Source organism: Eschrichtius robustus, chromosome 1 (genome assembly GCF_028021215.1).
Source record: "Eschrichtius robustus isolate mEscRob2 chromosome 1, mEscRob2.pri, whole genome shotgun sequence".
In the NCBI taxonomy this organism is placed as follows: Eukaryota; Metazoa; Chordata; class Mammalia; order Artiodactyla; family Eschrichtiidae; genus Eschrichtius; species Eschrichtius robustus.
Genome location: NC_090824.1, coordinates 164,252,162 through 164,267,906, shown reverse-complemented (window position 1 = coordinate 164,267,906; position 15,745 = coordinate 164,252,162). Strand labels below are relative to the sequence as shown.

The window sequence follows — 15,745 nt, the reverse complement described above, 5'->3', positions numbered from 1 at the left end:
CCTTCAGGCAGCTACCCCCCAGGTACCCAGCACTAGCACATCATCCAAGCTCAAGAGAGGAGGCAGGGAAGCAAGAGCTGGTGGTGACTAGGGACAGTGAGTTCCACAGGTGTGGCCTCTGCCCTCAGGCCACCTGCTGCCCTTTCATGGCTCTGCCTCCACCTCTGCCCTTAGGACCCCAACCAGCTGATTCGTGCCAGCGCCCTCCGCGTCCTGTCTAGCATCCGTGTGCCCATCATTGTGCCCATCATGATGCTAGCCATCAAGGAAGCTGCCTCGGATATGTCGCCCTATGTGCGGAAGACAGCTGCCCACGCCATCCCCAAGCTCTACAGGTATACCCCAAGCCCCCACCCACCCCTGGCCTCTCCCAAGTCTTGCAGGCTGCTTTTGGTTTTGTTTCTGTTTTTTTTGTTTTGTTCTGTTTTGTTTTTCTCTTCAGATGGTTCAGGGCAGTTTGGGGAACTGACAGAGATGGAGGACATTGAAGGCAGTGGCTCACACCTCTTTATGAATAGGGTTGGGGTGAGGGAGGTTAGCACAGCTTGGGCGGATATTGGGAAGGCTGGAGATGGGGGAGGGGCAATCCCTCTCAACAGTTTCTCTCTCAGTTTGGATTCTGACCAGAAGGACCAGCTGATAGAGGTCATTGAGAAGCTTCTGGCGGACAAGACCACGGTGCGTATGTGGACACACAGGGACGGGTGGTGAAAAGGAGCCAGGCAGAGGCCCCTCTGTCCTTCTGTTCATGTGCTCTTGCCTCTGTCGGTTCCCCAGCTGGTGGCGGGCAGCGTGGTGATGGCCTTCGAGGAGGTGTGCCCAGAGCGCATCGACCTGATCCACAAGAACTACCGGAAACTCTGTAACCTGCTCATCGACGTGGAGGAGTGGGGCCAGGTGGTCATCATCAGCATGCTCACCCGCTATGCCCGCACGCAGTTCCTGAGCCCCACCCAGAACGTGAGTGGCCCAGACCCCAACCCTTGCCCTAGCAGAGTGTACAGCAGAAACTAACACAACATTGTAAATCAACTATACTCCAATAAAAATTAATATAAATAAAATAAAATATGAAAAAGAAAAAAAGTGACAAAAAAAAAAAAAGAGGTGCTAAAGTTCATGCCTACCTGGTGAGGGCCCACAGAATACTGTCTGGGCTGTTTCTGGGGCCCAGAGTGTTTTAGGAGGCATCTCTCAATCTGGGACCCCAACCCTCGCCCTAGCAGAGTGGATAGGCGGGTCTCCGGGAGGAGGTGCCCACTGTCCCGCCTGTCTCCCCCTCCAGGAGTCTCTGCTGGAGGAGAACCCCGAGAAAGCCTTCTACGGCTCCGAGGAGGACGAGGCCAAGGGCCCGGGGTCGGAGGCGGCGGCCTCCACGGCGCTGCCGGCCCGAAAGCCCTACGTCATGGACCCCGACCACCGGCTGCTGCTGCGCAACACAAAGCCGCTCCTGCAGAGCCGCAGCGCCGCCGTGGTCATGGCGGTGGCGCAGCTCTACTTCCACCTGGCGCCCAAGGCGGAGGTGGGCGTCATCGCCAAGGCCCTCGTGCGCCTGCTGCGCAGCCACAGGTGCGCGCCCGCCCCGCCCACGCCTGGGGGCCGGCTCGCCCCGCTTCCCCCCGACCCAGGGCGCCTGACACCCTCCGCCCCAGGCCACCTGCTCCCCGCCCAGACCCCAGTCCTGCCCTCCTCCCGCTGGTGCCCTCTCCACACCGGTCCTCTCCTCCCTCCTATTCTGCCCACCTCCCTTCTCCCGACCTGCTGCCCCAGCCGAGGGGCCCAGGTACCTCTGACCCCTCCTCTCCGCAGCGAGGTGCAGTACGTGGTGCTCCAGAACGTGGCCACCATGTCCATCAAGCGCCGGGTGAGCAAGTGACCAAGGCCTGCCCTCGCAGTCCGAGGAGTGGCTCTTGCGGGGCTAGGGGTACTGGGGAAAGGCAGGATGGGGGGAATGCCCTGGCTGTGCAGAGTGTGGGAAGGAGAGACCCCAAATGCAGGTGGAGAAGCAGGGCCTGGATCCCGAGGGCCGCTGAGGGAGGAAAGCCTGATGCAGAAAGACCGGGTTAGATCTGAGGAGGAGGGAAGAATCAAGGACTAGAGGACAGTGAGGGGCAGGAAGGATGCTGGGTCCTGGGTCAGGAGAGGAGGAGGGGCGCTCTAGAGGAGAAGCAGGTCTCAGGCTGAGGTGGAGCTCCCTGGGGCTGCCTCTCTCCTGACAGGGTATGTTTGAGCCGTACCTGAAGAGCTTCTACATCAGGTCCACCGACCCCACCCAGATCAAGATCCTGAAGGTGAGTGATGGACAGACGTGCCTATGGACTTTCTGTCCCCCACCCCCATGACCCACTTGAATATCCACAGTGGCCACCTTGGTGCCTGCCTGTTTCAGGGGCTGAGCCCACTGTTGCTCCAGCCAGAAGTGTTTGCTCAGGAAGCCAGGCTAATGAGAGTGGGGGGACAGGGTGAAGGGAGCTGCCCTTTGCCCAGTACCTGTTATACACCTGCCACTTTTCACATATGAAGTAATTCGATTTTCATAATCACCTCAGGAAGTGTACATTATCTCTATTTTTTTTTTTAATTTATTTATTTATTTTTGGCTGTGTTGGGTCTTCGTTTCCGTGCGAGGGCTTTCTCCAGTTGCAGCGAGCGGGGGCCACTCTTCATCGCGGTGCGCGGGCCTCTCACTATTGCGGCCTCTCTTGTTGTGGAGCACAGGCTCCAGACGCGCAGGCTCAGTAGTTGTGGCTCACGGGCCCAGTTGCTCCGCGGCATGTGGGATCTTCCCAGACCAGGGCTCGAACCCGTGTGCCCCGCATTGGCAGGCAGACTCTCAACCACTGCACCACCAGGGAAGCCCCATTATCTCTATTTTATAAAAATGTAGACTTAGGGAGGTGAGGTAACTACCGAAGGTCAGGTCCGCTGACTCCCAATTCATACTTTCCCTTGGGACTTCCTTGGCGGTCCAGTGGTTAAGACTCCATGCTTCCAATTCAGGGGGCTCGGGTTCAATCTCTGGTCGGGGGACTAAGATCCCACATGCTGCGTGGTGCAGGCAAAAAAAAAAAAAAAAAAATTTCATACTTTCCCCGCTGCAGTCTCTGTCTTCTACCTACAGTGTAATTACCCTCACACACCTACACCCTCAGGCTGTCGTGCAGACATACCCCCACAGAAAAGGCTGCAGGAGCCCATACCCACGTTCCATCCCTGCTCTGCCTCATTATTGAGTAACTTCCTTCAGCAACAGTTAATCCTCCTAACCCTTCTGAACACCTATTGTGTGTCTCACGGCTGGATCTAGGGGTATCTAGGGGTACAACAGAGAACAAACCAATTAGGCACCCTGCCCTTGGGGAGCTTACAATCTAGCTGGGGTGAGGAGGAGACATTGGGCAGCTAATCACACAGCACAGGTAAAAATCCATTTGCGAAATAGGATGTAAAAGGAAAGTGCAGAGAGCTGTACAAGCATAAACAGGTGGACCTGATCTAGTCTGGTGTCAGGGAAGTTTTCCTTCAGGAGGGGAGGCTTGAGCGGAGGACTGAGACATGAACATGAATTCTCTAGGTAAATGCAGGGACAGGAATGGGAAGAGGTGCTCCACACAGAGGAAACAGCATATGCAAAGGCCAGCAGGAGGGTTGTGACTAAAGACCTGTGTGACTGGGGCATAGAGGGTAAGGGGGAGAATGGTGGGAAATCAAGGACTTATAGACCATGGAAAGGATGTTGGTCTTTATCCTAAAAGCAACTGGAGGCTTTAAGTTTTCCTTGAAGGTAGAGAGGTGACATGATCATACTACAAGCATACTCTGTCAGGGAGTCCATTTAAGAAGCAAACTGGTCCTCCTGCATTTTGGATAAGTTTCATGATCTGTCAGTTCTCTCATCAATCTTAGGATGATGCAGGGCTGTCCTGCCTGAGGATTGTTTTCTGGTTGGTGAAGTGTGTGTTTGGAGCGAAGGTTTATGAAAGCACAGAAAGCCCACTGGCCACCCTGCCCATTTTCTGACTCCCTGCAGCTGGAAGTGTTGACTAACCTCGCCAATGAGACCAACATCCCTACTGTCCTACGGGAATTCCAGGTACGGGCCAGGGGCCAGCTTATAGTCAGAGAGGCCCACGAGACTTGTCGTGCAGCTCCTTGTGCTTAGTGAGAATCGACCTGGTGGGGCAAACCTTCTCTTAAAAGCCCAAAGTGGAGAAACTGTTATTTTACGTCCCCTCCCAATGCCTTCTACTGGCTTTGGGTTAGGGAATCATTGGGTGACGGGTGAGGCTGTCATTCCTTTTCCCAGAGTTTAGTCTCTGACATGATGAGTCATTGAATGAGGGGTAACAGCTTTCTGGAAGGTCATCCACCCTCAAGCCTGCAGAGTCACTGCCGAGTCAAGTCTGAGGGATCACTACCTTCCGGGGGTCACTCTGTCGTGGTGTCCACAGACCTACATTCGCAGCATGGACAAGGACTTTGTGGCAGCCACGATCCAGGCCATTGGGCGCTGTGCAACTAACATAGGCCGAGTCCGTGACACCTGCCTCAACGGCCTGGTGCAGCTGCTGTCCAACCGTGACGGTCAGTGTTTGTCTGCATGTCCAACTTTGATGACTAGTGGGTGCTGCCTGCATGTCTGACTCTGATGGCCAGTGGGTATCCACCTGTCTGTCCAGGAACAACGTGTGTTCATCTGTCTGTCTGCCTCAATTAGTATCCAAGTGCTCCCACGTCTCTGAGGGCCACTGGAGAAGTACAGGGGGTTGAGGAACAGAGCCAAGGGGCTGGGGGCATTGCAGGTGTGCCTGTTCATTGTGTGTGGTCATCTGACTGTCCCGGGCTCTTTTTCTGTCCCACAGAGCTCGTGGTCGCAGAGTCAGTGGTCGTCATTAAGAAGCTGCTGCAGATGCAGCCAGCACAGCACGGAGAGATCATCAAACACTTGGCAAAGCTCACAGACAACATCCAGGTCAGGGAGTGACCCCGTTTCCTTTCCCAACCCAATGTCCTCCCCATGGTTTTAAGACCCTATAATTAAACACTAGCCTTAATAAAAAATCAACTTCCAAACCTTCCCTACTGGCTCGAAAGGTCTTCAGGTGGGAGGAGGGGAAAGATGAGACCATGTGACCCTGGTTCGCCTTCCCTTTGGGGATCCCTTGCTGAGCTCCAGCCTGTACCACCACTCAGGTTTTCTCTAAAGTTCTGGCCGAGGGTGGCCAATTGACTAGTCCTGTGTTTTTGTGTCACACTGCCAAGTTGAAACATTCAAGCAAAGACATTCCTGAAGATTCAGGGAGAATAACAAGGCAGTAAAGCATTGAGAGTACAATGGATCCAGAAAATCAGTCTTTTATACTAAACTGTGACTGAATTTGGGGCTTGAAGGCTCTGCCCATGCTAATGAAACCCTAGGGAAGAGGGGAGATGCTGCCCGGGAAATACCCAACCTTTAATCTCTCTCCCATCACCTCCCACTCCCATTTCCAGAGAAGCCCATGATACAACAGGCCAGCACAGATGGGAGGAGTGCTGATTCCTTGCAGACCAGGTGCTCACCCACATTCCCACGTTTACCCCAGACCTGACTCCTCTCCCACACCCACAGGTGCCCATGGCCCGAGCCAGCATCCTGTGGCTCATTGGCGAGTACTGTGAACACGTCCCCAGGATTGCACCCGACGTCCTGAGAAAAATGGCAAAGTCCTTCACAGCCGAGGAGGACATCGTCAAGCTGCAGGTCATCAACCTGGCAGCCAAGCTCTACCTGACCAACTCTAAGCAGGTACAGATTGAGAGATGCCTCCTAAAACACTCTGGGCCCCAGAAACAGCCCAGACAGTATTCTGTGGGCCCTCACCAGGTAGGCATGAACTTTAGCACCTCTTTTTTTTTTGTCACTTTTTTTTCTTTTTTGTATTTTATTTTATTTCTATTAATTTTTATTGGAGTATAGTTGATTTACAATGTTGTGTTAGTTTCTGCTGTACAGCACGGTGATTCAGTTATACATATATCAGCACCTTTTTCTGAAGAGGGAGTTCAGGACAGGTGTCTGGTCTGCCCAGGTGACCAGTGTTCCCCCAGTGTCCACAGCTACTCCAGGGCCCCAAGGGCCTAGTAGGGATGGTGACCACTGTTGAAGAGGCTCTTCTATGGGGCTGTGACTTCCAGTCTGGCAGTGGGTGTGTCCCTACCTGCTGCCTTTGGAACACTGGGGCCAGGGGGAGGGCCCAGCAGTGATAGGCACTGATGGGAGAATATGTGTCCCAGGAGATGTGGTCTCTGCTTCCTCCCAAAGCTTGGTGATGCTTCGCCAGTCTATGCTGGGGATGAGAGGGCAAGTCTCTGCGCAGCCTTGGGTGGTATTGGCAGCCATTGCCATTCCTAAGGTGAAAGAGGCACCATAGCCAAGGATATGGCTCAACTAAGCTGGAATATCAGGATATTAAAAACCTCTTGAGTGTCCAGCATCCTCTGAGATGGTCCCACGAGATTCTGCTAAAAACAAAGTGTAATGTGCAGAGCTTCTCAAGGTGCTGGGGACACCAAGCACCCTGACAGTTCCCACACTCAGTTAAGTGAGGCAGGGGTTGGCAAACTACCGCCCATGGGCCAAGTCTGGCCTGCTGCCTGTTGTTGTAGATACAATTTTATTGGGACGCAGCCACGTTCATTCATTTGTTTATTGTCCGTGGATGTTGTCACTGCGATAGAGTCCATATGGCCTGCAAAGCCTGAAATAGTTACTCACGCCCTTTATAGATAGAGCTTGCCAACCCTTGGAGCAAAGCATCTGGGCCATACCCTGTAGATTGTGACATCCCTGCTGGCCTGAAGGTGGCCTCTTTGCCATCCCATGGAGTCTTTGGATGGTGGCACTTGTGCGTCTTCTGTGGCTCCTTTGATCCACGGTGGCTAGAGTGGGCCCCAGGGCTGCAGGCTGGGGAGGCAGGGCCATCACATGCTGGGACTCTTGTCAGGAGCTGGAAAGGACAGCAGTTGTGTAGAAGCAATGAGGGGCTGGATCTGTGGGTGTCAGTATTGTGGGAGAAGCAGATTGGAGACAGAGAAGTTACAGGGAACACCACTGGAAGCCTTCAAACAAATATTTGTGTGCCTCCTTTATTCAAATGGGAGGAAGGAGCAGGTGGGAGGAACATTTGAATAGATGAAGCAGCCTGCGTGGGTAGCCACCCGGGTAGAGGGGGCGTCTGAATGGCTCAGGACTGAGCCAGAGTGGTGCTGGTGGCATGTTTTCATTAGCCTGGGTGTGCTCACATGGCATTTCCCCAAGTTGTCACTGTTAGCTACATGCACATTTATTCATGAATTTATTTAACATGCATTTCCCGAGTACCCACTATGCCTGGCACTGAGCTATGTCCTGGGGTGATGACAATGAGCGAGACATGTTTACTGGCCTGCAAGTGCTCATAGCCAAGTAGAGGAAACATCACAAAACGCAGAGCAATAAGGGCTGTAGTCAGGGTTGTCACAGAGAGCTGTGGGTGTATATATAGCTGAACGCCTCTCCTAGGCTGGACACAGGGGTCCCAGCCCCCATCAGGCCACCCAGAGTAGGCTGTTCAGGCAAATGGAACCTCCAGGCACCCTTTACCCTAAGGCCAGTCCTTCCAGGCGTAGGCCCCTTAGAATGGTTCTTTGACTCAATAAAGGGAGCTTTCCTCCTTTCTACCCTCCCCATCTTTCTCTCTTCTTTCTTCTCAGCCTGTTCTGGGAGTGGTGGAGGAAGGGGAATTCTTGGCACACTAAGAGGGAGGTGGCCTGGATGTGTCCATGTCCATCCTGACAAAACAGCAATGATACTTCCCCCATCCCAGTACCAAGGGTGACATTCTGGACCTGCCACAAGGCCACAACAATCCCAGCCATCCCTCCCACCTGCTGAGCCATCCATTACGTGCCAGATTCCGGCCCAGGCTGAGGCCAAGGAGATGAGGGTCCAGGCCTGGATGCAGCACTGACTGGCTCCTTAACCCGGGAAAAGTCACTTAATGACTCTGATTCTCCTCTGTAGATGGGGGCAGTAGCGCCCACCTCTCGGAAGGGTTATGGAGATTACATGAGGTAGTGAAGCACCTAGCACAGTATTTGGCACCAGAAGGCACTCCATAAATGGTGGCTACCACTGTCATTTTGTGACAGGTTAGACTAGGTCAGGATCAGGGCAGAAATTGAGATTTGGGGTCCTGGGATATGGCTGCCTTGACTACAGGCTGTGAACCCCATATGACTTCAGCAAACCCATAGGCAGCTGCAGTTTGCTCTGATCTCATTAGGACCTTCCAGGGAGGATTATGGCCTCTGAGACCCCTGGGCTGCTCAGAATCTACTCAGAATCTACTATGTGGGTCAATGGGGCATGAGGGCAGCCCCTGCCAGGGGGATTCCTATGTGTTCCCCCTTTCTCTTTTTATCACCTAGTTCCCCCCAGGTGATGGAGCCTAGAAACTGTGAGGTCTAGCAGAATGTTCCAGACCTTCACTCACTCTGGCACCTCAGGGTGGAGAGATTGGCCCAGCCTGGACTAGGTGGGGTAGGCGTGGGCCTAGGGCAGTGGGGACCACACACCTGAGGAAGAATGGCACCCAGGGCCAACAGGGAGGTTTCCAAAAGGGCAAGCTCTTTTGCTGGCCAAGTCAGTTGTCAGAGTTGGCGTTGGGAGTCAGGGCTGGGGAGGTGGGAGAAAATGCAGGGTTTGGCGCAATGACAGGTTGGGAGGGAAAGTCATGTGGAGGCAGCAGTGCTTGGAGCTGTTGGCCAGAAGAATCTGGTTCATGGACTTCTCTGGCGGTCCAATGGTTAAGACTCCGCACTTCCACTGCAGGGGACACAGGTTCGATCCCTGGTCGGGGAGCCAAGATCCCACAAGCCACGAGGCATGGCAAAAAAAAAAAAAAAAAGAATCTGGTTCAGAGACCTCCTGTGTCCCCACCCTCTGTGATGGCTGCTGACCCACTTCTTGTCCCCCAGACCAAGCTGCTGACCCAGTATGTGCTGAGTCTGGCCAAGTATGACCAGAATTACGATATCCGAGACCGAGCACGCTTCACCCGGCAGCTCATCGTCCCTTCGGAGCAGGGTGGGGCCCTCAGCCGTCATGCCAAGAAGCTCTTCCTGGCACCCAAACCAGCCCCAGTCTTGGAGTCATCCTTCAAAGGTGGGAGCTGAAATCAAGAGTAACCTTCCTGGGGGAAGGGGAGAATTGGCCAGCAACCCGGTCCCAGCCCTTCCCTCTGAGGTCTCAGTCTCAGCCAGGTACCAGCCTTCGGTGGGCAGGACTTCTGGAGAAATGCCAGTCCTGTGCCCCTGGCCCAACCCTTTGCCCATCCTGCAGCATCCAGGGCTTGCTCTTTCACCCGCTCACAACCACCACCAGCATCAACTCACCTGAGTCTCTGCCCTCCCAGGCAGGATGGGCTTCTGGTTTCTCTCCTCTCGGGCTCCCCTTTCCATCCTACTCCCTGAGCAGGCACTATATGTATCAAGATTTTACCTACCAAGGGCCCAGGAAGGCAGGAAGTAGAACTCCATACAAAGGAGAGCTGTAGGGACTTCCCTGGCGGTCCAATGGTTAAGACTTTGCCTTCCAATGCAGGGGGTACAGGTTCGATCCCTGGTTGGGGAGCTAAGATCCCACATGCCTCGCGGCCAAAAAACCAAAACATAAAACAGAAACAATGTTGTAACAAATTCAATAAAGACTTTAAAAATGGTCCATGTCAAAAAAATCTTAAAAAAACAAAAACAAAGGAGAGGTGTATGTTTGTAAGTGTCCTGAGAAAGCGGCTGCCAGCACTCACTGGGCTGTCACTGGAGGTCAGCCCAAACGCCCAGCCCCAGGCCCGCTGTCTTGCCTCTTCTCTCGGTCTGGTCTCCCGTGACAAGGGCTCTGAGAGACGCAGGAAGGGGAGGGTCCCCCAGCTGACTCTCTGGACCCAGGAACCTACTCAGGAGGGGAACTTCCTTCACAAAGCTTGGTTCTCCTGCGTGTCTTTTTGTTCTGCTTTATCTTTCCCTGGACCACAGGAGCAAGGAGATTCTGAGGGATGGGGCAGATGTGAAAACCTCCCAGGAAGAAGGGGAACGGTTCCTTTCTCCTCCCTAACACCATCCCCACTTACAAGTCTCTGGGTTGCCCTCCTCTGGCTCTGACTCCCTCCTGCTCGCATTTGGACTCACCCCCTCCCCACGGAGTCCCCAGCCTGACCAGACACACCTCCCTGCCCTTTGACCCAGCCTGGCCAGCCTCTTACTCATGGTTGCTACCCTCGCCCCAAGCAGGCCTCCTTCCTGAGCCTGGCTGTGCAGCAGCACCACCCCCGTTACCCTGGGAGAGAAGCCACACCCGCATCTCTGCTTCCCCAGCAGGCACCAGGGCAAACAGGCAGCAGCAGCTCTGGGCCCAGAAGCCCCTCCAGCCCTCCTCTGTGGTCCCAGCTCCCCCCATCCCTCAGCCCTTGCTCTAGTCAGCCATACAGTCTTTTTTCCAGCATGTGGGCCTGGAGATTCAGTCAGGGCAGAAGAGCCATTAGGGGACACGTCCATCCCTCTCTTCTGTCTAGCTAGGGAGTTCCCACCGGAATCGCCACCCAGCCCCACCTAGGAAACAACTCCCAGGGCATTTCCTCACTGCCACTACTGACTTGATCTCTCACCCCGTCCCCAGACCGGGACCACTTCCAGCTGGGCTCACTGTCCCACCTGCTCAATGCCAAGGCCACGGGCTACCAGGAGCTCCCAGACTGGCCAGAAGAAGCCCCGGACCCATCTGTGCGCAATGTGGAGGTCAGCAGGGGTGGAGGGTGGAGCTGTGTGTGGGGAAGGACAGACAGCAGGGAGCCCTGGGAGTGCCAGCCAGGCCCTCCTGACACTCTCCCCGCACGCAGGAAGAAGATCTCTCCCTTGTTGAGACCCATGTGGGCCTGTTGGGCGAATACACCAAGGTCCCCCCCGCCCTGTGTGCTGTGTGCCCTCTGCTCCGTGTGCAGTGCTCTCGCCCAGCCTGCGCTGCCCCCTCCCCTCCCCCTTGTATGCTGCACCCCTGTGCCTTCCCTACACTCTGTTCCTTCCTGCTGGCAGTGCCACTCTGTGAGTGCCTCCCCTCCATGGACAGGGTCCCTTCCCTCCCCCCATTATTCCCTCTTGGGGACAGGACCAGGCGGGGCCCCAAGAAGAGCTAGGGTGAAAGATAAGAGGGGCTTGTGCTTTCCTTCCCCCTCCCCATCCATGATTTAATGACTCCCCGCCCCCACCCCACAATCTCCAGGTACCTGAATGGACCAAGTGCTCAAACAGGGAGAAGAGGAAGGAGAAGGAGAAACCCTTCTACTCAGACTCTGAGGGAGAGTCAGGGCCCACAGAGTCCGCAGACAGCGGTGAGGAGATGGGCAGAGCTGGGGCCCTGTGCTCCTGCCTGTGTGTGTGCCTTGTGGCTGACTGTCTGGTGCACGTGTGTGCTCCTGTATTAGATGGTCACGTGTCCAAGGGGGTGTGCACCTCCTTGTGTGCACCTGTATGTGTGCTTACGCACTTGAGGATTGCACGTCCCAGATGTGTGTGTGCTTGTGTAGGTCTCTATCCATACGGGTCCATCTGTGTTCCAGTTGGTCTGGTTGACGTCTGGGGCTGGGAGCAGGTCGGGGGGTTGTGGGGAGAAGAGGTGAGTTTGCTGCTTCAGTGCAGAGTCTGAAGCTGGGTGCCCAGGGCTCCCCGGGAGGCCTGCACACAAGGGAGGGAAGCCTGAGACAGTCCTTCCACAGACCCTGAGTCCGAGAGTGAATCGGACAGTAAGAGCAGCAGTGAGAGCGGCTCTGGGGAGTCCAGCAGTGAGTCCGACAACAAAGGCCAGGATGAGGACGAGGAGAAAGGGAGGAGCAGTGAGAGGTAAGATGACTGGGCGTCTTCAGGGCTCCCCCTTGGAAACGAAGGGCTAACCCTCAGCCTTAGCCAGTCTCCTAAGAGCCCCTGAGCCTCCTCATGAGCCGGTGGGGCCTACAGACCCCCTGGTCTGCTCACGTGTTGGCCGCAGGAGATCTCTGCGTGGGGCGCAGCATGAAGAAGCAGTCAGGGAAGGGGCCCGAGCTGGCACAGGCCGGTCTAAAGCTCTCACTGCGACCCAGGCATAGGAGCTCAGGTGTGGAGTCCACTGGCCCAGGCTGCCCACCCTCACCCCCAATGTTCAAGGCTTTCCCTGCTCTTCTGTGAGGCAAGAAGGGGTCATCCAGGCTGGGCCCAAGCCCTGTTTGCCCCCTTTCCTCCAGTGAGCATAGTGAGGAGGAAGGTAAGAAGAGGAAGATGAAGAAGAGGAAGAAGGTGCCAGAGGGACAAGAAGGCGGCTCGTCCTCAGATGAGGGCAGTGATTCCAGCAGCAGCTCGTCAGAGTCTGAGATGACATCAGAGACAGAGGAGGAGCAGGTGGAACCTGCCTCCTGGAGAAAAAAAACAGTGAGCGCCTTGGGGCAGAAAGGCATGGGCGTATGGACCGGGGCCCTCCCCACCCTCTGGGCCAGGCCCAGGCATCTCCCCATAACCCAGCCCAGGCCAGGGTACTCCCCTTCCACACTCACATCCCACTTTTCTCTTCCAGCCTCCCAGCAGCAAAAGTGCCCCTGCAGCCAAGGAGATCTCTCTGCTTGATCTAGAGGACTGTGAGTTTGGGTGGTAGAAGTCACAGGGGGAAGGAGGCCTGGGGAGTATGACTTAGGAAGGGCCATGGGCGCTCTGGGCTAGGTTCCTCGGGGGTTTGGGGTGGGAGGAGCAGACAGAATACATCTTTGGGCCTGAGAGGGCCGCAGGACATCCTCTCCAGGTGTGGGGCTGGGGTCAAGGATGGCTGTCTCCACGGAGCCGCCAGGCTGCCACGTGCCTCACTGTCCGTGGTGCTGAGCCGTCTGCTCCCTAAGCCTTGGGCTCCTGCTCGATCCAAGCCAATTCCACTTTGCCTCTCCCTCGTCATAATGTTTCCCATATACTCCCACAGTCACCCCTCCCAGTGTCCAGCCTGTGTCTCCCCCCACGGTTGTGTCCACCAGCCTGGCTGCTGACCTGGAGGGCCTGACGCTCACAGACTCCCCCCTGGTGCCCTCGGTGAGTGGGATGGGGAGGGACAGGGCTGGGGCAGGGACACATCTCTGTGCTGCATCCTATGGTATGGATTTGTGTGAAGGGGGTGTGATGGAGGGGATGGCTTTGAGCCTCCGTTGCTGTGACCACAAGTAGGGACAAGGCTGGGATGGGCTCTCGCCTTGTTGTTCATTTCCATACTTCCCCTCCTCCTCCTCCCCTCCAGCTGCTGAGTCCAGTGTTGGGTGTCGGGAGACAGGAGCTGCTGCACCGCGTAGCTGGAGAGGGGCTGGCTGTGGACTACACCTTCAGCCGCCAACCTTTCTCTGGGGACCCCCACATGGTGGCTGTGCACATCCACTTCTCCAACAGCTCTGATACCCCCATCAAGGGCCTACATGTGGGCACCCCCAAACTTCCCGCTGGCATCAGCATCCAGGAATTTCCTGAAATCGGTGCGGAAGGGCCTGGGACGTGGTGGAGAAGGAGGCTCCTGGGTGGAGTTGGTCTTTCTGTGGTTTCTGAAGCCCCCCTCTGTGCCAGGCCAGGGTCTAGGCTATGGGGGTATGGAGATGGCATCTAACATAATCCATGGACAAGACAGACTAGGAAATGAGCAAGTCAGTATCAGGGCAAAAGGTGCTTGAGCCTTGGTGGTTTCAGCACTGACTTAAATGGGGTGAGGGTGAGTGGGGGAAGGGTGTTTACATTTCAGGAGAAACTCAGGAACAGTCTCTCCAGGGGCCCAGAAAGCCAGGATTCCATAGAGGAATGGTCAGCTCTGGAAGTGGAGGGGAGAAGGGGTCAGGGTTCCAGACCTGTCAGGTGATGCTGTCTTTCTCTCCCCCTTTCCCTGCCTCACACTGCTGCAGAGTCCCTGGCACCCGGAGAATCTGCCACTGCTGTCATGGGCATTAATTTCTGTGACTCGACCCAGGCGGCCAACTTCCAGCTGTGGTATGTTTCCAACTCATGGAGGAGTAGGAGGATGGCTAGGGAGAGGTGGGGTCAAAATAAACTGGAGCTGGAGGTGGTGTTAGGTGGGGCTACATCATGATCTGGTGTGTCTGGAAGGCATCCCAAGACCTCAGGTCTCTTACCTCCCTCTCCTGCTGCCTCCAAGCCCTCCCTTCAGACACAGTGCGAGGTGAGGGGAGAGATGCTGGCCTCACTCCCTCTCCCTCTGTCTCCTCCTACCCTTCCCAGCACCCAAACCCGACAGTTCTACGTCTCCATTCAGCCACCTGTTGGGGAGCTGATGGCCCCTGTGTTCATGAGCGAAAATGAGTTCAAGAAGGAACAGGGTGAGTGTTCCCTGGAGGTGGGCAGGGAGGGTGCTCAGGACCATCCACTGGGGCTCATTCAGCTCCACCATACAGTCACGCTGAGGGAGCCTCAGCTCCTGCAGATGGAGGGAGGCCTCACAGCTTGTGGCTCCAGCAGAGGCTTCACAGAGCCTGGGACACTTCAGTGAGGCTCTGGAGACAGTCTCAACTCAGCCAGGCAGAAAATTCTAGGCCAGAATTCCAGCTGGGGGAAACATTATGAGTAGGTGTTAGTGAAAATTTACAGGAAGAAAGGAGGGGAGCAGTTTGCTTTAGGGCATAGGAGTCCTTAGCAATGGTGAGTAGTGAAAACAAAGCTGAAAATATGTTTGGTCTAGTTTCTGGAAGCCTTGAACGCGATGCTAAAGGATTTCAGTCCTAAAATTTCAGAGCTGGAAGGGGTCACAGAGGTTATTGGGTCCAACTCCATCGTTAGAGAGGTAAGGGCTGTAGATTTCGTTTTCCTAGCAGTAGAGGAGCCATTGAAGTTTTTTGAGCAAAGACGGGGCCAGGTTCAGACTTCTGCTTCAGAAGGAGAAATCTGGCAACATTTACAGCTAGGACTGGAATTGAGAGAATCTGCAGCAGGAAAAAGAGGCAGAACAGCGTAAGTGGGAGGCAACATGGGGCTCCATGAATCCTGGCTTTAAGTTCTGAACCTGCCACTTGCTTGGTATGTGACCTTGGACTAAATTCTGTGCCTAGTTATAAGGCTATTGCAATAGATCTAATGAGAGATGGTGAGGACCAGGATTAGAACCACAGCAAAAAGAATGAAAGGCTGAGGTGGGGGAGAGGGAAGCCATGGGCATTTGCCCTAAGAAAGCGGAGAGGGAGACATATAAGCTGGCTCTAGAATGTCTGGCTTAGATAGTAGGGAGAATGGCAGTGCCGTTCACCTAGACCAGGGATTGGCCAACTTTTTCTGTAATGGGTCATAAAGCAAATGTTTTAGGCTTTCTGGGTCATGTGATCTCTGCTGCAATTTGCCGTTGTAACCCAAGAACAGCCACGGATAATACATAAATGAATGAGTGTGGCTGCATTCCAATAAAATTCTATTTATGGACACAAATTTGAATTTCATATAATCTTCATGTGTCATGAAATATCTATCTTTGATTTTTCCCCCAGCACTTAAAAAATATTAAAAAAAAAAAACCAAACATTGTGCGCCATGCAGGTGGTAGGTTGTATTTGGCCTTCAGGCTGTAATTTGCCAAACCCCTGATCTGGAAGAAAGAAGAATGGATTGGGCAAGGGAAAGGGGGGACGATCTTGGACAGTTTTGGAGAGGCTGCTTTTGAAATTCATTTGGGAAATTCAGG

General features: G+C 54.7%; 1 protein-coding gene across 4 annotated transcripts in view; it reads left to right on the top strand.

The window, feature by feature from the left end:
- Positions 1–15,745, top strand: part of AP3B2 (adaptor related protein complex 3 subunit beta 2) — a 31,550-nt gene that overhangs the window by 14,107 nt on the left and 1,698 nt on the right. For 2 of the 4 annotated variants that reach the window (XM_068537902.1, XM_068537896.1), the window contains 20 exons: positions 175–335; positions 612–678; positions 778–960; positions 1,286–1,569; positions 1,810–1,864; positions 2,220–2,291; positions 4,031–4,093; positions 4,452–4,584; positions 4,863–4,972; positions 5,612–5,788; positions 9,001–9,187; positions 10,697–10,815; positions 11,297–11,405; positions 11,790–11,913; positions 12,291–12,474; positions 12,617–12,677; positions 13,010–13,116; positions 13,319–13,547; positions 13,965–14,049; positions 14,299–14,396. In XM_068537902.1, coding sequence (XP_068394003.1) covers positions 175–335; positions 612–678; positions 778–960; positions 1,286–1,569; positions 1,810–1,864; positions 2,220–2,291; positions 4,031–4,093; positions 4,452–4,584; positions 4,863–4,972; positions 5,612–5,788; positions 9,001–9,187; positions 10,697–10,815; positions 11,297–11,405; positions 11,790–11,913; positions 12,291–12,474; positions 12,617–12,677; positions 13,010–13,116; positions 13,319–13,547; positions 13,965–14,049; positions 14,299–14,396 — 2,608 coding nt within the window. Of the gene's footprint in view, positions 1–174; positions 336–599; positions 679–777; positions 961–1,285; positions 1,570–1,809; positions 1,865–2,219; positions 2,292–4,030; positions 4,094–4,451; positions 4,585–4,862; positions 4,973–5,611; positions 5,789–9,000; positions 9,188–10,696; positions 10,816–10,916; positions 10,974–11,296; positions 11,406–11,789; positions 11,914–12,290; positions 12,475–12,616; positions 12,678–13,009; positions 13,117–13,318; positions 13,548–13,964; positions 14,050–14,298; positions 14,397–15,745 lie in introns of all 4 variants that reach the window. The other 2 variants (XM_068537881.1, XM_068537890.1) reach the window with 2 other exon arrangements.